Source organism: Falco peregrinus, chromosome 4, assembly GCF_023634155.1.
Source record: "Falco peregrinus isolate bFalPer1 chromosome 4, bFalPer1.pri, whole genome shotgun sequence".
NCBI classification, from domain to species: Eukaryota; Metazoa; Chordata; class Aves; order Falconiformes; family Falconidae; genus Falco; species Falco peregrinus.
Window position 1 is genome coordinate 27424606 of NC_073724.1, and position 22955 is coordinate 27447560.

The 22955-nt window shown below is 38.0% G+C and overlaps 1 protein-coding gene across 2 annotated transcripts in view; it reads left to right on the forward strand.

Annotated features, from left to right (window-relative positions):
- FRMPD4 (FERM and PDZ domain containing 4) overlaps window positions 1-22955 on the forward strand; it is a 298663-nt gene that overhangs the window by 270816 nt on the left and 4892 nt on the right. For both annotated transcript variants that reach the window (XM_027785446.2, XM_027785450.2), the window contains exons 6-15: window positions 5287-5391; window positions 6561-6668; window positions 9787-9918; window positions 12023-12142; window positions 12896-13032; window positions 14225-14351; window positions 16722-16811; window positions 17391-17573; window positions 20862-21000; window positions 21590-22651. In XM_027785446.2, coding sequence (XP_027641247.2) covers window positions 5287-5391; window positions 6561-6668; window positions 9787-9918; window positions 12023-12142; window positions 12896-13032; window positions 14225-14351; window positions 16722-16811; window positions 17391-17573; window positions 20862-21000; window positions 21590-22651 — 2203 coding nt within the window. The remainder of the gene's footprint in view (window positions 1-5286; window positions 5392-6560; window positions 6669-9786; window positions 9919-12022; window positions 12143-12895; window positions 13033-14224; window positions 14352-16721; window positions 16812-17390; window positions 17574-20861; window positions 21001-21589; window positions 22652-22955) is intronic.

A 22955-nucleotide genomic window follows, 5' to 3' on the forward strand; every position in this document is an offset into this window, starting at 1 on the left:
CTGGAAGTGCTGGCTGGTCCACGGCCACTGTCCAACCACTGTTTGCTGTCTGAAGCAGCCTCTTGTCATATCAGACCTGTGCTGCGCAGCCTTGTTCTTCCACCTGTGTGCAAATCCCAGTGAGCACTGCTGTTCCTGATGTTTCTTCTGGGAGGCTTCCTCTGAAGTTACATGATTTTTTCTGGAGTGTAATTGTATGAAATACATGATCTTTTCAGCAGTGAAGACTGTGAGAAAGTTCAGCATGAACTTCTATGTCAGTTGTTTCAGCAGAGTGTAAAAGAAAGAGCCCTTCCACCCTTCATCCTGTCCTTGGAGTTCTTCCTCTGCCCGCTACACTTCCTCCCTGCCCTGCCACTGCAGTTGCCATTAGTTCTCTTTTCCTTCTTGATCAGCCCTTTCTCCCATCTCAGGTCCATTATCATTCATATAGTCCTTTGTTAGTTCATTTCAGCATGGGTTTGTATGGGGTGAAGGTTTCTTTCATTCCCAAAGGTCCTCATCCTTGCAGTTGGAGGGCTGGAAGCAGTACGGCGTGGCTGACTTTTTTTGTACTTTTCTGCACTTGATTAAGAGCTGTCACCTGTGTATGACAGGTAATCATGAATGTAAAGGAGTAATCCATGAATGTAAAGGGCTGAACTTTGGAGAGGCAGGGTCCCAAAAGGCCAGTGGAGGGGATTTTGTGGAGGACCTCCACATTTAATAAACACAGAAACAGATGGCCCAGGCCCATCTTGTCACAAGACAAGCTGCAATGTCTGATCATTCCAAAAAGTGTGAAGCTAACCTGTGGTTTCGCTCATGTTTTCTGGGACAATCACAGTAAACTAGGCTGTCATTTACTATAGATGGAATGGATTGGATTTTCTCAATGCCTGCGTTAAAGTAAGATTTGGCTATTCCCCACCTCACAGGTACATGTCATACATGTTTGGGATTAATGATCAGGCTGTGGTTACCACCTAAAAATAGTAAAATACAAATAATGCAAGTAATAAAATTTAATTGTCTATGATAGATCACCAATTTTTAAAAGATAACACAAATCTGACCACTATTTTGGCAATTAAATTTGTGCCAAGAGTAAGAAATACTCCTGATAATGATCTATAGGTGCCCTGTGGTTATTACAAATTACTGCATGGTAAAACTTCTCCACGTTATTTCTTCCATGTCCCTACCGGCTCTTCTACAATGCTCTTGGGAGCCAGTGCAGTTGTTTCAGCCTTGCTCACAGCTATGAATGGCAGTATTTAGTTTGCCTTTGGGCATTGTGTACTGTTCCACTTAATAAATTTAATTCGTCCTCTTATTCACGTTTTATTTCCTTGCTAAATTTTGTCTCATATAATTGCCTTTAGGGATGGATGGACTAAAAAGCCAACACAGTTTTTTGGTCATGCATTTTTTCCTTATTTCCTAACAAAGATTTAATATTAGACTAATGATTGATTTTAAGTAACAAGCTTAAAATGGATTGCACATATACAGTCTGTGGCTATTTAAAACTATGATATTTCTGTCTGATTTTGACACCTACTGTCACAAAGCAGGTTTTCTTTTCACCTTGTGACTGTCCCATACTACCGTCTTGTTTCATTTCTTTGTGGTAGCCCAGTACTACACTATGCTCTTCTAAATGCTAAATCCTTTTTCTTGAGCAGGAGTAAAGGGTTTGTTGCTCCAGCACCTCTACTGGCAAGAGGACTCAAAGGGGCTTTTGTAGCAAATAAACACCATTTCCCTTGGAATCTCCCCCACATTGTAATTTACGTGCAAAACCAGAAAAAGTACTAGACATTCATTTTCATCAAAAAAGTTTCCCTCAAAATGTAGGATATTGTTTCTAAGATCTATCCAAAAATGACCTGCTATAATGCTGCTGACAAAAAATGAGAAAAATAACATTTTCCAGAAAGCCTCCTCTTCTTACAGCATTCTGTCATGTTTTGACCCTGCTGATGGGATGCCCATTGATTGCAGTCTTTAGTAAGCAGAGTTCAAAGGAGGGTCTCAGCCTTCACTATCATTTCCTCCAAGCAAATCTCTATGCAATGCTTCATTTCTCTTGTTAGCAGTTTCTCCAGGTAGTGTTGAAATGATCAGCTCATTGTTTACTGAAATCTGTGTAAAGAAACAAAAAGTATTTAAAATCCTGATAAATTTGAGCTTTTACTGGGAAACACTGCTTTCTGAGGTCACAATGTGAAGCTTGTGGGTTTTTGAAGTATTTTGACTTCTTGTTAAAATGTGCCTTCTCATTTTGCAAAAGTCATTCTAATTAATCTGTTTTTATCTGTGACAATGCAAATACTTTACTTGCACTGATAAATGTTCTGCATTAGCGTAAACACCTCCTGCTTAAGGTCATTAACTGCGGATAATGGCTTCCATTTGGCTAAAAGATAGAGTAGGAGAAACAAATGAACTGGCACTCTGAGAATCATTAATTGATAGCATTCTTTGCCTACAAACATTAACATAGAACAGAGCAGCACATCATCTTGCTGATGCTTTGTTAGACAAGCAAGTTTCAACAATCAACCCCAACTGTTTTCCTAGGTATTTTCCACACTCTTTTGAAACGCTTCCTTTCTCAAAGAGAAAATGCCAAGTGCCAAGTTGATGCAGAGGTAGAAACAATGGGATCGTACAATTAAATGTAAAAGCTGCGCTATTACTCAAACCTTTAACCAGCAGAGAATGTTCCCACAAATACCTGGCACAGCTGTTCTAGTGTTTCTTACACCCCTGGATTGAAGTCTGAAGCTTTTTAGAAAGCGATCTGTTCCCTAACTCACCCAGAGTGTCTGGCAAGGGGCCAGAGTCCTGACCACGTTGCCACAGCAGAGGTGGGAAGGGAGGGAAGCCCCACGTTTTATGGCAGACCATGGTGTGCTCCCCTGGCTGTGCAATAAGCACATTAAACTCAAGTCCCAGAAGGGTTCTTGGGAACTCACAGATGTTCATATATTTCAGTTGTGTTGGACTCCCCTATCACATTTTTGCGATAACATAATTTAAGTGTTTATGCCCCCCACAAGTGACTTTTGAGGTTGTAGACAGGGGAAAAGAGACATAGTGGAGAGGTTGTAGAGAGCAACAGAGCCATATAGCGGTTTGCCAGATCTGCTGTATGGGAATGACCTTGCCAAAATCTGGAAGAAAATTTGGCAGTCTGCCTGTAAAGAGAGCCTAGACTGGTGACTCATCTACAATAAGAGCAAACAACTTGAAAAAGCTTCTTCCAGCAAGAAGAGTGAGTGAAAGCCACTGTTTTCCCCTTGCCCTTGCAAGGGAGAGCTAATAGCCTACTCCTGTAGCTGTGCTGCCCCGTGGCAGTGGGAATCAACAGGTTGCAGTCAGTTATTTGGATGCCACACAGACTATCCTGCTAACACACTACAGAAAGGGACTATGTGGAGAGGAGGGAAATTAGAAAAGGCATGTCCAGAATTATTATATTAATCATGGTATTATTGTATACTGTGTCTTTCCAGGAGTTCATCTTTAGAGTATAATATGTGAGCATGCTTCTTCAGCGTTTCCACGTTGTCCTTTCTTGCTGAAGAAGTGTTTTGGGTCCCCCACCCTGAGATATTAACATTTTTCTTTCTTTTCGGTGGTTGTTTCAAATCTTCTGGGGGACCTTCTGCATTTTTCAACACTGGCTTTGGAAGCTGAGCTTCGTTTGATCACGGGGTTGAATTTTCTGTCAATTACTGTTACTGATTAAAAAGATTTATGGTCATAGCTACTAGAGAAGAGGTAAGAAAGACTGAACTGTAAAAGTGAAGAAGCATTCATTTTTATTTCTTCATTCTATTTTGTGCTCCAGGAATTATCAGATGGCCCTGATATTTCCTGGGAGGATGTGGTATCTTTCATTCCTTGTTCACTGGTTGATATTAAGCCTATGGTAATAGTTACCACATTTTTGATGGGATAATGAATCAGGGTGTACAGAAATGAGCTAGAGACTTCTTCCTGCTAGTTTCTAGAAACAAGGCTTCTGCATCACAGGAAAATAACTTTATAAGCAGTTTCAGCAGAGATCAGAGACAACAAGCACATGACCTTGGACTACTCCATCACTCCTGCAGGTTGCAGAGTCAGAATTGGAGGGATGCTGACAATGTTTCCTGTGTTTACAGGGACTGCTGTCATGCCACATTGATAATAGGAAACTATTCCAGGATCATCATCATTGATGGCTGCACGTATTTCTCACAGGCGAACTAACATGAGTCAGTCTTTTTGGTATCCCAAACTAGTAAGGCCACTTCTTAGGAGTTAAAATAAGATTCTGAAGATCTTAATTCACCTTTTACTGAAAAAAATTGACTGAAACCTGGCCTGAGGGAGTCCAGTGATTTTCAGCCAAAGCCAGAACTTCTTCCATTGCCTATTATCATGGTTATGGAGTTAGGCAATGCCAGAAGCGCTGTGTTTGTAACTGACCTGAGAATACTACCTTGTTTCTGCTGCTGAAAATGGAAATCCCATTGACTGTGAATATTTAATTTGTTACTAAAAAGGGGTTGTTGGTCAAACTCCTCAAATGGAGAGATATTTTTTTTCCAAGGGATGAACACTTGATCATAGGTGAAGCCAATGAATAATGTAGTTGCTAAAACTCAGGTTCCAGAACAAAATTAGGAATACTTCTAGACTTCTAATCCGTGGAGTCCCACAAAGCATCTGATCTGTTGAAGCCAAGCCTTGCATATGGTGTGCGTAGGAGAAAAGTTCAGGGGAGGTCGGCTGGCCTGCAGGTGCCTTTTGGTGATTCTAATATGTGTTTTGAAGTGGACTAATATAGTGAGATGCCACTGCACTTGGGGAGCTCTCAGACACTTTTTTTGGCAAAAGTGGCTCATAGATTACGCAAAAGTTTTCTGTTCGGTGTTTGAAGGAAGGGTCACTGGCTGGTCACTGGTTGGTGTCCGTTCATGCAAACAAGTTTAGTTGACAGCAGTCATTGTGGAAACACTACGTGGAATTTGTACATACATCAAGAGCTCTTCTCATCACTGCAGTCTGACAGTGGAATAACTTTCAGTACGTGCAGTATGCATCGATAATTCCTTACATGTATGCACAAACATATTATCTTGGAAAGCATTATGGTTTGACTGTATTTCCATTCTTCAGTGAATGGTGTGCAGTGTTGCTATATACATGGAGTTCCCAGTGTGTGAGAAATGGGAAGTAACTGGAAAAGGAAAGATAAGTTTTCATTTGAAATTTTTTGATGTATCTTGTCATCATTTTTCCTTTCAGTCTCCTAAATCAGCTTTTATTAGTGCTGCAAAAAAGGCAAGATTGAAGTCCAATCCTGTCAAAGTGCGCTTCTCAGAAGAAGTAATTATCAATGGCCAGGTGTCGGTGAGTATTCAACTATTGAACCTCAGGAAGGACTGAGCATTTCATCCAAAGGTATGCCTCAAGGCTAGAAAGTGAGGGAATTGTATGGTAGGAACAATGGTGATAGGCTTGCAAAGGGAAGGGTTTTTCTGTTTCTGAAGTTTTCAAAAGATCTGTTTTTAAAGTCCATTGGGCCCATAACATTGTGAAAATTTTTCCCTTCTTAAAATAAAAATAAAATGCTAGTGAATGCATTTTGTGGTGATAACACATATGTGCCTATCTTTATAGTCTTGATAATGCTTGCTTGGGTTTTTTTCAGAGCAATGGGAAAACCCATAAGCTCAAGAGAAGTAGCATGTCAGGAAAACAGATTAACTTTACGTTACAGACCTCTTTAAAATTTGTTTTATCTACTTGAACTCATTGTTTACAGCCCTCAGGCAAAAACAGACGCCCTTTGAGAGGCACTGAACTCCTCCTTAAACATGAACTCCCAGTTCATTTTCATGATTTATCAGAATATTGTTCTACACTGATGTCTTTATCCAACTCTTCCAAACATAAATTGATACTGCATTTTGTCAAAAGTGATTTCTGCTTTAAGAAGAACAAACAAAAAAACAAGCCAAAGCTTTCTTTCCCTTCCTTTTTCCAGTTTATTTTACTATCTTTGTTATGAATTCTTACAATTAAGTAGCAATAGTGTATGTTACTCTTCTTAAATGATGACTGATATTAGCATTTAATATCCAACTATAAAGAGAATGTAAAACGTCTTGATTGTAATTCTTAGTAATGAATCTGCAGTTCTCGTTTTGTAGATTGAGGACACTAAACAGCTCACTATATTTAGAGGAACTATAATCTGTTTTTCTGTTTTATTGAAAATGTTTCAACTTTAAAGGTAGCATTGTCAGAGAGATAGTATTTAGGGAAAGAAAATACTCCAAGCCAGACATGAAATGTATGTGAACAGTTATATTTTTCCAGGAAAGAGACCTACAGATGGCAGCTGTAAAGAGCATTGCTGGACACTTGCAGGCTATTGCAAGTTCTGCTTTCAGTTTCTGCCAACAGACTCCTTTTCAGTTGTTACCTTTCCATCTGAATGATGTCCTTCTTTATAGAACAACATTTAGGTTTTCCTTATTACATGTTGTAATCTGATTCACTAATTTGCTTGGCAGGAAACAGTTAAGGACAATTCACTTCTTTTCATGCCAAATGTTCTGAAGGTGTATCTTGAAAATGGACAAACCAAATCTTTCCGTTTTGACTGCAGCACTTCAATAAAGGTAGGCTAGATATACCTTGGCATACAGTGCCAAGAATGCCAGTTAACTCTTTTTAAGACCTTCTGTAATTAAAATTTACTTGGAATGCTTTAATAACAAAATTACTGGTGGATTCAGTTGGGGCTGGATTCAAAATTTAGAAATAATGAGGTCTGGGTCAATTTTTCTGCTGCTAAAAACATATGATATTGTCAATGAAGAAGTAGAAGTGATCATTTTAATGTGCCTGGAGAGCAAGTAGAATTGTGTGGTCCTATCATTTTGATATGCTGCCAAATACTAGCATGATTTGTCAGCAAAAGTCAGGAGCTAAGAAGATTAAGACGTTGGTTACTAATTGAATATCATCTAGCTTGTCATCCAGTGAACTTGGGATGGGATATTGTAGGGTTATGCTGGTGATAAATTGCTCGTCTCAGTGTAATGCCCTCTGTGCTTTCCATAACACATTTCACATACAGAAATAAAGAGGTGAAGCCCTGGCACACAACTGAGGCTGCTAGGGAGTGTCTGTGACACTGTTCCACGTAGGTTCCTAAACCAGAGGCGGCGGCGGTGTCTGTGAGTGCTTTGGAGTAGCATAGTAAGCAGCATGGCTAGCACTGTTGGGCATGCTGCTGGTCTCTCAAGCATTTTTGTTTGGGTGAGCTAGTTTTAACACACATTGGTTACCAAATCTAGTTCACTGCATGGTAGCGTGCATGCTTGGGACACTGAGACAAGAGAGATGCATGGGTGGGAATGATCAGTGAAGGCTGGGGGTGCAATTTTCAGCTGCACTGCCAGCTTTTGCTGGTTCTAAGGGATTGTAAAGATATGTATATTTGAAGACAGGCTGCTTGTGTGCTCACTGTGATTCAGCAGTATGCTCAATCAGTTAGAACAGCAAGGAGAGTGATTTACTAAGGTAAACAAGAAGAAATTTACTGCAATCTGAAGGCAAAACACATACTGAAGTTACACTTAAAAATGGGCTGCAATATCTGTTTATAGTCCATATATATGCCTTAGGCATAAGTTGAGTGCAGGTAATGGATACAAGCCTCCACTCTGCAGCCATGGGATACTGAATTCCTCCAGCTGATTTGAGAATTTGTTTGGATGAAGAAATAGTAGACATTTTTTCACATAAATAGTGATGTCTCCATGCCCACGAGCCCACTTTCCAGTATTTTCTTTTTTGAGCATAAAACCAACCAACCAGTTCCAGGATATTTTGCCTCTGAAGACCAGTCTTTGGCCATCACACTACGTTAGCTTTCAGTAGTTCTGTCATGGGTGTGTCATGTACTGTAAGAACATAGACCCAGTCTGAAGCCATTTGCAAAGACACCCATGTGGGCGTAGCGACCTAGCTGTATTAATGTTGTAAGCCTGTGTTGACCTGAGTCATTCTATCTGTAGGAATAATTTCCTTCGCATTGAATTCAGGCAATTATATATTCCATAGCTTGCACAGCTATATATTACATATTCTTGCATGTATGTGTGTGTATATTCCTCATTGTGGATGGGTGGGTGTAGATTGCCTCTCCTATTCTTAAACTGAGGTGGAGTAGACATGATGCAATTGAGTCAAGGCTACTGCAGGTTTTTTCCACCCCTACCAGTCCAGTAAGTCACCACTTAACGATGAAGGTAAAACCAGTGCCTTACCTGCAGTCATTGATTTCCTTATCGCTGGGAGGTAGCACCTGGGCTGACTCTTGAGTTATAGGATGAGAGGGTAGGCTAGCAAAAAAATTTGGTTCAGTAGTTCAGTGCCTGTATGCCTTAGCATCATATTTTAAAAGACCCAAGGCAGCTAATGGAAAACAGTGCCATTATCACCCCCTCTTAAAAACTTACATTTATTATGTCTCTTCACATTCCCGTTATGTCCTTTGAGCATAGTTTAGGAGTATAAATAAAAGTAGGCTTAACGTGTAAGCAATAATTTCCCTATTTGTCAGAACAGCATAATATTAACCTCCATTATTTAGAGTGGTTGCTTGCAATCCATTAATGCTGTCTTATATTCTTTACATTGTACAGTTTCCCCATCCTCCTACACACATTTTTCATCCTTCCACCAATTTGGTGTTGATTTTCCATAAACACACTGTAATTGATCAATTAATTTTCCTAAATTATGTTAAAATACTTGAATTATTATTTGTCATGATCTCCTTAATAAGTCTTATCCATCTGGATACTTATGTATATAAAAATCTTCTGGATGTATAGGGGTGTTTAAATTTTTTCACCAACATAATGTGAAACTATTTTTAAATGGTGGGTTATTATGTATTTCTTTTTCCTACTACATTCACTAAAGCAAAAGATATCTTGCCAGATTATATTAATACTCTGCATATATTTACAAAGCATTATATGAAAGTAAAGTAGGGATTGGTTAAATTTTTTTTGAGGAGGTTTGTTTAGTGTTATTTTAGAAAAAAATGTTCTCAAATTAATTACCCTTAGACATAATCCAGTGTGAAAAAAACTAATTAAAAGTCTGAAAAAATGGAGTTTATACTATAAATTAACATGGTCCCCGAATCCAGAGCTACTGTTCTGCAAAGCTGTCATCATTATTGACTTCTCTGTCAGCATTTAAAACTCAAGAAGTGAACTTCAAAAACCTCCTTGCCCTAAGAACAAATAAAGGCCATTCATTTAATTTTTTGTTGAACATATAAATTTGTTTGCACTGCTTGTTGACCCTACCCCAAAAGTAAGTGAAGAAAGCAGCAAGACCACCTCTCCTTGCTGATGGAGATGTTTTATTTCTAGGGTGACAGAGAGATATGATTTAAGGGCCACATAAGTACAATTTGCATGTTAAACTGCACAGAAAGTTGTCTGTTCACAGCAGCCCCATGTATGCATTTTTCATGTGCATATCTGGTACCATCTCAGGGATGTTCAAATATAAAGGCACTGATTTTTCACTAGGTGAATGTTTGTGATGTCTTGTATACTCGTGCAGAACAGGCACGAGACATGACCATCCTCTCGTTTAACATCTGGGCTTCCACCCCTGTGCTGGGTACATGCAGGGTGTGTGGCAGTGAAGAACTGGGTCCCAGGCACTTCATGGATGTAAGCACGTTATAAATCTTTTGTTAATTAGGATGTCATCTTAACACTCCAAGAAAAGCTTTCCATCAAGTGTATTGAACACTTTTCCCTGATGCTGGAGCAAAGAATTGAAGGATCTGGAACAAAACTCCTTTTGCTACATGAACAGGAGACTCTAACTCAGGTTTGTGTAATATGTGAAAACAAATGTTAATGACACAGGTTAATCAGTAAATTATCCATCTTTTTAATTACATGAGTGAGTTAACTGCAAGATTTATAGTTTGATACAGTCTATCAAATACCAATGGCATTTAGATATGATTGTAAGAATCGGTTTCTCACAAAAACCCAATTATTTTTCTATTACATAGGCATCATATTTCATTGCTTCATTGGGCCCTTAAAAAGTATTAAGAAGTTTGTTAAAGATTGGACTGAAAGCTAGAAAATATTTATCAAGCCTTTTTCATTTCTTGCATGACCCAGCTAGTAAACGTTCTCAACAGCTGGAAAATCCATGCTAACAATTCTGAGAACCACGGTCTGCCCAAATTCCTTTAAAAACCTAATTTTGATCTTTGGTTCCTATCTCATTATACAGATCTGTATTTGAGTGACAGGAATTATACTCTCTCTGATGAAGCCAAGTTTGGCTTGTTTATACAGCAATACATAATGTCACTTCAATGGTGATAAATTGTGACCAGAAAATACTGGTGTGACTTTCTTCCTTAGATCAGGGAGGTGTGGCTAGAACAAAAGTTGCTTCACAGTTCCCAGCAGAGGACCCTGATTTTTAAGTGCTTATCATTTTGCGAAACTCTTTAGCTTGAAATTTTCCATATTTCTTTGTTTCAGGAGGACATTAGTATTTTTTAAATTTCACCTAAATTTGGAAAGAAAAAAAAAAAAAGGACTCTTAGATGACAGGGGAAAAAATATTTAATTTAAATGCCAGAATACCCTTGACCATATAACTGAGTCGGTGTAATAGTATGAAGGAACTTAGTTTACCAGCCAAGTCTTTCTAGCATTTTCTAACCTTTAAGCACTTGACTCTGCTATGTTAACTTTCTTTTCTTGTGGATATAAGCTATCCAGTAATTGCACAATATCCATAAGTACTCAAAATACTGGCTCTCCTGACCTAGCTGTCTTTCTTTGAAGTAGTTGGCAAAATTCTCATTAAAATCAGAAGGATCAGAATAAACCAACACAGTGAGCTTTTGAAAATCCCATCCAGAGCTTTTATTTATACATATATAATTATGCCTAGATATGTTGGAATGGAGTCAAAGACAATGTGAGATAAACATGCTTTTTGAAAAGGGCAATTGTTAGGGCAAGACAGAGATTTCATTGGTCTTATTCATTTTAAAAATATATGGTTTCATCTATTAAAGATGTGGATCATAAAGTACACTAACTCTCTTAACTGTATTAGGCTAATTAAATAAACTACATTAATTCTGAGGGTGTCTTCTTTGGAGTTGCTGTAAAATCAGCAATACTTTAATTTCCAATTATAATGTTGCTGTTGACCATGATTTACAATGGTGTTATTGGATCGTTATTCTTTCATCCAATTATTGATTAGCTGTCTCGTGATCCCCTGTAATTATACCCAGATTAGTGTTACATGCATGACAAAGTTTAGCTGCCCAACACACAAAGCGGTCTTTTTAATTTTTTAATATATTGGGAGAGATTTGTATTGATCAGAAATCATAGGGTAGATTTCTTAATCCAGAAAAACCCAGGAATAAGGCCTAGTATCTCCAAATTGCCTGATGGATTAAAACAAGAAAGACAAAGTGAGAATAGTGGCTACTAAGCTGTGTTTCACCTGTGTTCTCAGTCAGTCTAAGAAATAAAATGTGACCTCACCCCAAAAACCTTCTAGGCCTTCTCGTGTATGAGTATTTTGGTCCTGCTGAAACACAACTCAGTTTGTATTTCACTTGGGTGGTTTTCATTGAAGTCTGTTTTCTTCATCCTTTCACTCTGGTTTTCATTGAGTGAATTCTGTTGCTTTGATGTTGAGTTGTACTGGGCAGTCATGCCTATATGAGTCTGAAAGTCTCTCCACAAAATCATATATATGGTGTTCTTATGTGAAGAACATAAGAACTGTATAAGGAGCCTGTGGCAAAGCTCTTTGTTGGATAGAATTATTTTTCTTGCTACCACATGGCTCTGGAGTAGGGTCACATTGCCTGAGACTGCAGACTGCGTTGCTCAACCAGGGTTGCCAAGCTCTAAATATAACTATTGCACTGCCCTAGGTGACCCAGAGGCCAAGCTCGCATAAGATGAGATGTCTTTTCAGGATTAGCTTTGTCCCAAAGGATCCCATTGATCTTTTAAGAAGAGATCCAGTTGCTTTTGAATATCTCTATGTACAGGTAAGTGAAAGCACAGCCATCGTTGGTGTAAAAAAGAATAAAAAGATAATGGCACTCAGTGTATATATAATTTGTATCTTCACATAGAAAAGCATGGCTGCAGTAAATCCTGGGTTTTATTTCTGCTGTGTAAAGCCAGTGAATGCACTTGGGGAATGTGCAAATCTTTATCATCTGCAAAGCCCCCTTCCTTCCTAAGTCTCTCCAAATAGTAATGCTTTGATATCTTTCCAAAATATATTTGGCTTTAGAAAAGAGTGAAGCTGAATTAATTGCTAATACTTTTTTTTTTTCCTGCTACTGTAATATCAGACAGAAATGATGTCTGAAAAGGAACTTCCAGTAAAATGGATGAGAAAATTGATGTACAAGCAATGTGGTCTCCTGGGTATCTCACCAGTTACAAACCTGCTATCCTGAGTCCAGATACACTGATACCCTCCCCACACTCTTTATGAGAGAGAGTTACTGTTTTCCCCAGGAAGGATGAAGAGAGTTTATATTAAAATATTCATGCCTCCTGTTCTTTGACATAAGTACTTGTGTTCTTCAGAAGTGCCCATATCCTGGTGAGCCTATCTGACACCTTTGAGAGCAACAGACCTACCTTCAGCATGGTCCCGCTTCTGAGTTCAGGGTTACTCTTCATGCAGTATTAATTTAAAAACAATAACAAAAAAAAAAAAAATAAAGGACTGTAATTTATTTTTAAGATTTTTAAACTTGATGCTCCCTCTACTGGTTCTTCGGCAGAGCTGTAACGACGTGGTTCAGGAAAGATTTGGACCAGAACTGAAATATGACATTGCCCTGCGGTTGGCTGCATTACAAATGTATATTGCAACTGTGACCACCAAGCAAACTCAGAAAATATCCCTCAAATATATAGAGTAAGTTGAGAATACAGCATTTTCTTTAAAAGTGAAACATTAGAAGTAACTCATAGATTCTTTAAGGCTGTTTCCTTAATATATCTATGTGCATACACCAATTTTACATTTGTTCTTTGTTGCTGAAATTGATTCAGGTGTGTTAAGAGCTGTAAGTGTGGACCTTTTGGTCCATTTACCTGTTGGTTATTTGTTTAGGCACGTGAAATAGCCTATAAAGGTAAATAAGATTAACTCATTTGCTTTCAATGATGTAAAGGTGTGATCTAATTTTATAAGGTCTGAATCCTAAGGTTTTAACAGAGATTATTACAGTAAGATATAGATGATTTCTTGATTCAGAAAACTATAAGGTCTTAGATTCTATGTATAAGATTTCTTAAATAGAGAAGTATCCCAGTAGGCACTGTTTTATGTTAGAAAACATGTATATGTAACTACGAATAAAAAGAAAATTTCCAAAATGCAACTATATGTACATCTGCTTGGATTGAAAAAACAAAACAACAAACCCAACACTTTTGTTGTTGTTGTTGCTCAGTTTACTTGCAGAATGGAAATAATAACTGTTGCAAACTCAGTCTTGTAGAGTTTATCCACCTTACTGAAGATCATGTTATATTGTAGCCTATTAATGAATCAGCAGAAATAATTACTTAAAAGTGAAGTCAGTCTTCTATCAAAAGCAGTGCTTCAAGCAGAGGAGAAAATTTGGTAAAAGGAGGGGGGGATGGGTTGTTTTTGAGGGAGAATAAAAGCCCACAAAATTGAAGTGGAAAAGACAATGGCTGGCTGGTTTGCATGTTCTAAAAAAACCCCTAGAAGATAAAATTAAATCTGACATTATGTTGCTAAATCTGTGATTTTAATTCTATAATGGTACTTGCCAATGTAATTAAGTGGTGTTTAACAATATAGCATAGACTCTAAACATACAAATTTATAACTTCTTCTCTGTATGGCATGATGGAAGAGATGGAAGGGATAGAACAGAGATTATATATCATTTAAAAGCATCTTTGTCATAAGTAATACATAGTTTGAATATAGAAAATAATGTGTTACTGCAAAACTCTGGACCTGATCAACTCTTCAGTTTTCAGTTGTTCATTTACTTGGCATCACAGTCACCAGTCTTTAGATAAATAATCATCACAGGAATGTGAAATTAAATATATGCCTTTTATTGCAGAAAAGAATGGGGATTAGAGACTTTTCTTCCATCTGCTGTGCTGCAAAGCATGAAAGAAAAGAACATAAAGAAAGCACTTTCACACCTTGTCAAAGCAAATCAAAACCTAGTTCCTCCGGGTAAAAAGGTATTACATTTGCATCTTAATGGAAAATATGTTTTAAAGAACAGAAGGGGTGGCATGCATAGGAAACATTTAAAGTTAATCCTTCGGAGAAGCACCTAGCCATTATGTTTTCAGAGGTTTTACTTCTGGTGCTCAGTACAACATAGCCAAGAACAATTAAAAATAATTAATTATACCCCAACTAAACTATCTTCTTATCTTGAGAGTGCCAGAAAACTTGTTATTAATACTTCAAGTATGATAAAGCTATATATTTTTTTTAATTCATTTAGTGCTTCCTATTAATGGCAGACTTGTTAGGAAAGTTATTGTTCTGTCTTTGATGCTCTTATCTGAACCACATTAACCTATGGATCTGACATAAATGCTGTTTTTCAAGATTGTTTTGTTATGCTGTAGGTAAAGACTTTTTGCTGGCCAAGATCTAAGTGGATAGATGATGGTCCTTACAGTAAATGACCCTCCTTGCTGTTGTAAAGTGCTTTTCTTAGCACTAAGGGTTCACTTCAGCTGGGAAAAAAACCATGTAGAAGACAATATCTCTGAGAAATGCCTTTGTTAATGCATACAGCTGAGGCTGGGTTTAGACACCAGAATGAGGTTTCTTTATGCAAGTCATCTAGTAGTCAATGGAGAGAAACAGGCACTTCAAGGCAGCGATTCATCCCATCCCATGTTAGGAACCAAAAATAGGTACAGATGACTTTGTCCCAGAAATGCCTATTTCTCTCCATGGACTATAAAAAGAACCTAAGAGTGACTAGTTGAGATACAAGATGAGTTGAATCCTGCTTCATGGCACTTTGTTTCTGAACAGGAAAAAAACCCAAACACCTGGTGCCTGAGCTAAGGTGCACTGTGATCAGCAGAAATCCTGCTGGGAGATTTCAGATCACATCATGACTGTGAGCGTAGCTCTATGTGTTTGACCTGCAATGCTCAGGAGGAAAGGCCATCTTTTTGACTGAAGCACTGCACATCTCCTGTACTGCTGCATCTAAAGCTAGATAATGCCAGTTGCTTATTGTTTGTTCTGGTAGTGTAAATTTGGGGTTATTTTGGAAGCCATTGCTGCTGCAGCCCTTGCAGGTGATGACAGTGGCATATGGTGTCAGTTCTTGGTTAGAAGAGAGGTTGCAAGAGTCCCTTCCTGCAGCAAGCAGACTTCATTGGTTTTGCTTCATTCTTTTTGGTTCACACTTTGAAAATATGTTGTGTGCCCACCTGCTTTTTTAGCGGGTAGGTCTCAGAAACAAAGCATCTGAGCTCATCTTCACCTTCTGTCTCACTCGTAGGTACTAACACAAGAACTGATTTCTTCCTGGGGTCTTCTCTTCCTCTGCATGAAGGGAAGCCTGTCATTCTCAGGATTGTCCCATTTTTTATGACCTCCATGTCTTTCTCCACCAACTGTGCACCTGGTGAAGGGAAGGGGAAAACATTACAGCTAGTTGCTCTGCTTTGGATCCATTTCGTCCTTGGTGTCTGGAAAAACTTAGGATAGGGAGGTCTTAAAATGTTGTTCAAGATCAAACAAGATCTTGAATTAGAAATCTAGTGGCTGAAATGAGAATAGCAAATGAGATCAGCTTGTTTTATCTTTTCTTTTAAAAGTCCAGATACAAGGATTTAGCCAGGGAGGTCTAAGGTTTGGGTCCAGACTGCTTGGGTGAAATGAACTGTTTCTTCTTTCCATTCAGTCTCATATTTTTTTTTTTTAAATTGTTTCTTTTTAAGTAGGTAGTTTAAACTCAGAGGAGAAAAAAGAGCATAAATTATGACATGTATAGCACGATAAGATTGTTTGTATTGATGTACTGTATTTAGCTTTCAGATTTATTCCCTACTAAATATAGTGGAAGAGTTTCATTTTAAAAAATAGGAAAAGCAGTAATGAGGTGGAATAATATGCCATATGCCACAAGTACCTCGCAAAATGTAATACACATAGCTGACAAAAGCAAATTCTTTGTTCTTTTTCTCTGTATAGGTACATAAAAGTTTAAGAACTGATGGTGATTATGAATGGAAAGCTGCTGTCTAGCCTTGAAATCCCTCAATGAACAGATGTTTAATCTGAGTAGTTTAACGTTTTCCCGTCAGTGGAGCCGTTACGATGTTCTTGCAGTGCTCTGATCTGCCCATACCCAAGTCCTCACTGCATTTTAACTAAACAAGCAAGATCTTAATTTTAAGAAGGAAACTGTTTCTCCTCATCTGAAACTCAAGCGTCTAATGATTTAGTTTCAGGCTCTGAAAAGCTGTTATTGCAGTCCATGCTCCTTAGACTACACAAATACATTTTCTTTCTGAATTTGGTGATCTGTTGATTTCCACCACTACCTCTTACCCTTGTTTCTCCTTCCTCAGCTATCTGCTCTGCAAGCCAAGGTGCATTATCTAAAGTTCCTCAGTGATCTGCGATTATATGGAGGGCGTGTTTTCAAGGCAACGCTAGTGGTAACATTTCTCTTCAAATAATCTCTCTCTTGATTTTTTTTATCCAAATGCCTTTTTGAAAAGATGGACTATGTAATTTTCTTTAGAAGTGTAGGTTCTATTAATACACTTTAAAAATCACTGTTAATTGAACCAAATCACTTTTTTTCTTTTCATCTTTAAAATAACATTCCTGTTATAATGTAAATTTTACTGGGGATTTGGAGATAGGTATCACCTTTTTGGCAAATAGTGTCTTCCAATTAACTGTAAAATACTAGAATTATTTGTCTGGAAAACTCTTAATGACAGAGATTTACTTTTAACGGAAGCAGAGTCCATCCATCCATCTGCCCATCCAACTATCCATCAAAAAACTAGAGTATAGTCAATATTCAGCAGCAGATTCCTTTACTTTTAATTATGAATCAAGTATGATCTTGTATATCATATCTTCTTAGAAAAAACGTAATAATCTTTAATGGAGAAATGTCGTGCAAATGTAGCTCCATGAAAATGAAAGAAGGTAGTAATGATTTCTGCCATTATGTGGCACCTATCACGTTTTTTACTTTTGCTTTTTCTCTTTTTGTGCTAAAGCAGGGAGAAAAGCATTCAGAAGTGACTCTGTTAGTAGGGCCACGGTATGGAATCAGTCATGTGATAAACACCAAAACAAACCTGGTGGCTCTCCTGGCAGACTTCAGCCATGTGAACAGAATTGAGATGTTTACAGAAGATGAAAGCAATGTTAGAGTTGAGCTGCATGTCTTAGATGTAAAAGTAAGTTTGTTGTTGATTTACATTGATATAACATCTTTCAATAATGTTTTTGTCGTTATTTGAGTATTTGATCAAGCTCTACTGTTCTGAACATTTTTGTGCCAATAATACTCTGAGGGTGCATTTTTAGCTCTTTTTTGATCTGAGTGCGTGTAGCATACAGCTTGGTCATTTGAGGGGCCTACAGCGTACCAGACAGGAGCTTGCAGCACTTGTGTTCTGTTCTGATTTTTCTCTTGGCTGACCCCAGGCAACTCGCTTTGTTGGCCTCTTCCTTGATTTCCATGGTGAGACAAGGTATCACAAAATTGGTCTTCTGTTGAGGATCCTTGAGCCCCTAGGAGCTCCTTTAGTGTAACAGACAATATTATAACCATTAGAGAATCACCAGCTGCATCAGACCAGTGTCCCCTGCAATCCAGTGTTTTATCTGCAAAGTTCATTGCAAGTAACCATATGGCAGTTACCAATGAGATAAACTGTAGAAAGGCAAGGGTTTTTTCTTAGCCCTTACAATTCCAGTTCAGTGCTTTGTCCTGCATAATTTATTCACAGCTGCTCTTCATCTACCTATAGTCGTTTAATTTCTCTTAAATCCCACTTAACTCTCTGCATCTGTGGCATCTAATGCCAAAATGAGTGGAGTTTTGCGTATTACTGCCCTGGTTCTTCTTGGTGTGGTTTCTATTTGGTTTTGAAGACTTCATAGACTTTCTAGAGCATTAATCAGGATAATCAGAGATTGAAGGAAGAGTTCTCATTATACTTGAAACCTAAGTATTCTACTAAAATAGAGCCTAACAGTTCTTGTTTACCCAACTATACACAAAAAACAACCACAAGGAATATTTTACTAAGTTTTTGCTTTGAATGCTTTAGGTTTATTGACCTGGAACTATTTCCCTGTATTTAAGTTAATGAAAAAAACATTGCTGTAAATTAATCTAGATGTTTTTTGATAGCAGCTTAAGAGAAATGTACACATTGGTGAACACAGCCTCCCTTTCACCTTACTTAGCAATGATAACATCTGAGGATCTCAGGCTACTTTACCTGCATTACTGTACTAAACTCACAGCCCTCTTGTGAAAAAGCTGTTAGCACCTTTTTACAGATGAAGAAAGTTATATAGAAATTAAATCTTTCCCATCTGCTTGTATGTAAAATGCAGCACTGTATGCCATAGTATTCTATATTACCATGGTATCATGTTGTTTTATAACACTGTTACTGTCTTATTGCAAACCATGCATATCACTGTCTCCTTGGATTTTGACACATGATATCTTAAACCCAGAGAGACTGGCCTAACATTAAAATCACAAATCTAGGAGACTCTGGATGGAATTTGACAAAAAAAAATGCCTCTCTGTGGGACACAAGTAGGGGTTGTCACTGTGTCCTGTGGAGGAGATGCAGGCAGACACAGGTAGGTATTCTCATCTGATGTTTTCATCCCTTGGCTTACCCTAAGGTAGTAGGTTTGTATATCCAGATTCTGAATATGCCAATATATGTCATATATGCCAATATTTTCTTAATGAATAAGTGAATCAACAGTCTAGACCTTTATTTTATTTCTGGTTCTTTTTAATGTCTTCTCAAGTATGTATTACTTGGCAGAAGCAGGCAATAAAAGTCTAGCTGTCACAGGACTGTTTAGCAGATTAACAAGTAGTTCACAGCACTGTTTTCAGCAATCTGAGATTTCTGTGGAGGTCATCCATTTCTGTCAATCACTGCAGAAAATTTGAGATGAACATAGCATTTGTAATGTTAGGTTTTAATAGTCACTCAAAAGAACAGGGGTGAATTAGCCCATTGTAAGTTTAATAATTTATAGTTAAATTTTATAGCTACAGTTCAGTGCTTTGAAAGGAGCATGTATTGACTAGAAGCTTGAACTGTGGCACAAAATACTTTAAAGAAAAAAAAAGCATATTTTTTTCCATATTGCTGGAAAGTGTACATACAACATTCAGGGCATCTGGAGTATTTTGGCCTAAGATGCTGCAGCACAGGCATTTAAAAAAATTATCAGACCTATTGTGGGTTTGGTAGTAAACTACGATCATCAGTTCTGTTTTGGCCCCAGCCTCTATCAGAATCAGTTGTCTTTTAACTAGTCAGGCACAGTAAGTTGGAGAGCCATCCCTGTTGCATGTAATGGTCCTCCTGGAATAACTGATGCAGGTCCATGCATCTGTCTTATAACATTAGGCTCTGCATGCTAAATTATGATAAATTGTCACAAATGTCCACAAGCTGTGAGTCCCTACAAGCTGTGAGTGATAAGATGAGTTGTCTACAGTGTAATTTCTATCAATGTATCATGGTAAGGGCTTCATTTTTATTTCCTCTCTAGGAGTTGTAGAGGCTAGACACCTTGAAATAAATTTAAGAGCAGCTTTTGGTGTTAAAAGCTACAGATACATGAACTAAAGTTTTAGGCAAATACATTTACATGTTGTGGCAGAAGAAAAAGGAGTTAAAGAAAGTATGTTTCACATTAATGTCTCAGGTTTGATGCTTGCTAGCCTGGCAGCCATAGTTTTTCAAAGCTTTGAGGTCTCTCATTTTTCTTAGGTCTGACTTCTTTTTCTAAGTGCTTTGAGTTTGTTTTCTTTGCTGATCTCCCTTCTGAGTATCCTTCTCCGTTCTCTTTGTCTCTGTTTTTCTGCCTATTTTTTTGTCACCTGTCTTTTCAGTAATGCCAGGCCACAAACACAGAAATCTTTTAAGCTGTCGTTGTAATAGTCATTGTCACTGCCACGTAATGATACCTTTAACCTCACTACTGTATTTTCTGAACCTGAACTCCCCTTGACTGTTTGCTTCCTGCACCTTGCTTCTTTACATGTGCCTGAGGCACCTGACTTTCTGGGAAGCTGCAGATTCTCATACTACTGCCAGACTCTAATGCCTAATGTACCAGGTTCTTAGCCCTTGGCAGTTTCGGAGTAACAGTAAACAGTGCTTTGGTGAGAATAATAAATCTATGCAAGAAAAAGATGGAGCAAGAGTCTTAAAATGGTTATCTTCATTCAGAAAGAGAGCAAAATCAGCAGGTAAAACATCCAGCTGGACTTCTACCTTACTGTAACTCCAGTGTTTTATAAATGTTTGATACATTTTGATATTGGTAGTCAGGAAAATAAGTTCTGGTGTGTATTTTTCAATGTGGTGTTTGTGATGTAATTCCTTTTGCTTCCATGTAGTAGTATGGTCAGCAGGTAAACAGATTGAGGAGGGACAGCCTTAACCAAGACTTGGTTGTATTCTTCTTAGCCTATTACTCTACTGATGGAGTCAACAGATGCAATGAATCTTGCTTGCCTAACAGCTGGATACTACAGACTACTGGTTGACTCAAGGCGCTCAATATTTAACATGGCCAACAAGAAAAATACAGGGAGCCGAGAAACAGGTATTCGTTGCACAGTATGTTAACAACACTCCAACGTTTAAAGCAGAAGCAGCTTGAGCCAGTGCACCTCCAGATTCAGGGCTGTGCCAAGTGAGATCTGATTGCTAGCTCAGACCTAGCGCCACAGTATATCGGTTCAGCTTTATAATGTTCTAATATTCAGCCTATTTTAGCATCTTAATGGTAAAATAAACAAATTGATGATTTTATTTCATACTGTAATGAAACAAATGCATATTCCCCATGAGTGTTATTATTTTATATGCATTTATCTTTTATAAGAATACATATGGTGTTGGAGAAACTGGTTGGGGATTTGGTTTTGTCTTACTATTCCTGGAAAAGGATTTGTACCTAGCTGAGGTTTAGTTTTGTGCTAAAGTACAAAAGTACCAGTTAAACTTTAGGTCGTTAAATCAACAGGTATTTAACTTAGAGCAGGGGTGAGTTTGAAAGTGCTTTGCTGAAGTGTTTGATGGCTCAGCTGTCCTATTCAGAGTGTTTATTACTGAGCATTAACAATTGTTTAAAAATTACATGACTTTGCTCTTTGATTTCACAATGCCAATTCTATTTCACCATGTTATAGGAACTGAAAATAGAGGGAAGCATAACCTTCTTGCTTCTGAGTGGAATTGTATACCAAAAACTACCACTTTCCTGGCTGAAGGAGATCAGGAGACTCAAATGTCCTTTGCTGATCCAAAACAGAAGACTGTAGATGTTTCTGAAAGTCTGTTATGTCAAAAGGAACACAGACATCTGTACATAGAAAATACTTATAATTCAGGTGGATTTGATCAGCATCTGGCCAAGCAAAGTGACCCAACTGAAGCAGAAGAAAGCCGAAATTTTAATCAGCCTTCACTACTGTCACTCTCAGGTTTGGAATCTAGTAAGAAAGCACAGGATTCCCCCAGGGGAGCAAAAGTTTCCTTTATATTTGGAGATCACAACTTGGATGGTATCAACCCCCAGACTCTTGGCTATGAAAGGCTTTTAGATGAAAGTCCAGAAGTACTAGAAAAACAAAGAGCCATTTATATTAGTAATGCCAATGACATTAAAGGCCTGGAGTTGTCACCAGATGCTGAAAGCATTCAGTTTGCTACAAATTCTGTTTATGCAACTATAAATGACGGTAAAATATTTGGAGCTGCAGAAGGGATAGAAGAGCCTTTGCTGCATGATATTTGTTATGCAGAAAACACAGATGATGCTGAAGATGAAGATGAAGTAAGCTGTGAAGAAGACATTGTAGTAGGAGAAATTAATAGGCCTGCTCTTCTCAGCCTTTCTGGTTCTAGTGATGACATTATTGATTTGACTTCACTTCCACCTCCAGAAGGTGATGATAATGAAGATGATTTCCTATTGCATACTTTAAACATGGCCATTGCTGCTCCTCCACCTGGCTTCAGGGACAGTTCCGATGAGGAAGACTCTCAGAATCAAGCAACACAGCCTAGAGACAACAAGGAACAAGCCAGTAATCTAGGCAACGATGACATTCCAGTGTCACTTATCGATGCTGTTCCTACTAATACAGAGGGGAAGTGTGAGAAGGGGCTAGATGAAGCTGTAGTCTCTACACTTCAAGCACTAGAAGCTTTGGCTGCTTCAGAGGAACAGCAGACGAATGACAATTCAGGTTCTTTCACCATAGTTACATTTATTCATTGAAAATCATTCCATCTCATCCATTTAGCCTTGGAAATACTCCATTTCATGAGGGTTGGTGTTTTGGGGTTTTTTTTCCTTTTTTTTTTTTCCCCCATCATTTTGCATACATCATATATCATATTCCATATTATTTAATGGAACTACCATTATGTTATTAAACTACCTGTCCCGGGAACCGTGCAATAAGGTCAGAGTATTTTTGCAAAGCATATTTTTGTCTCTAACACAACCCCTTTGCTTGTCACTTATCCAGGTGTTTCAGCTGCTGTCAT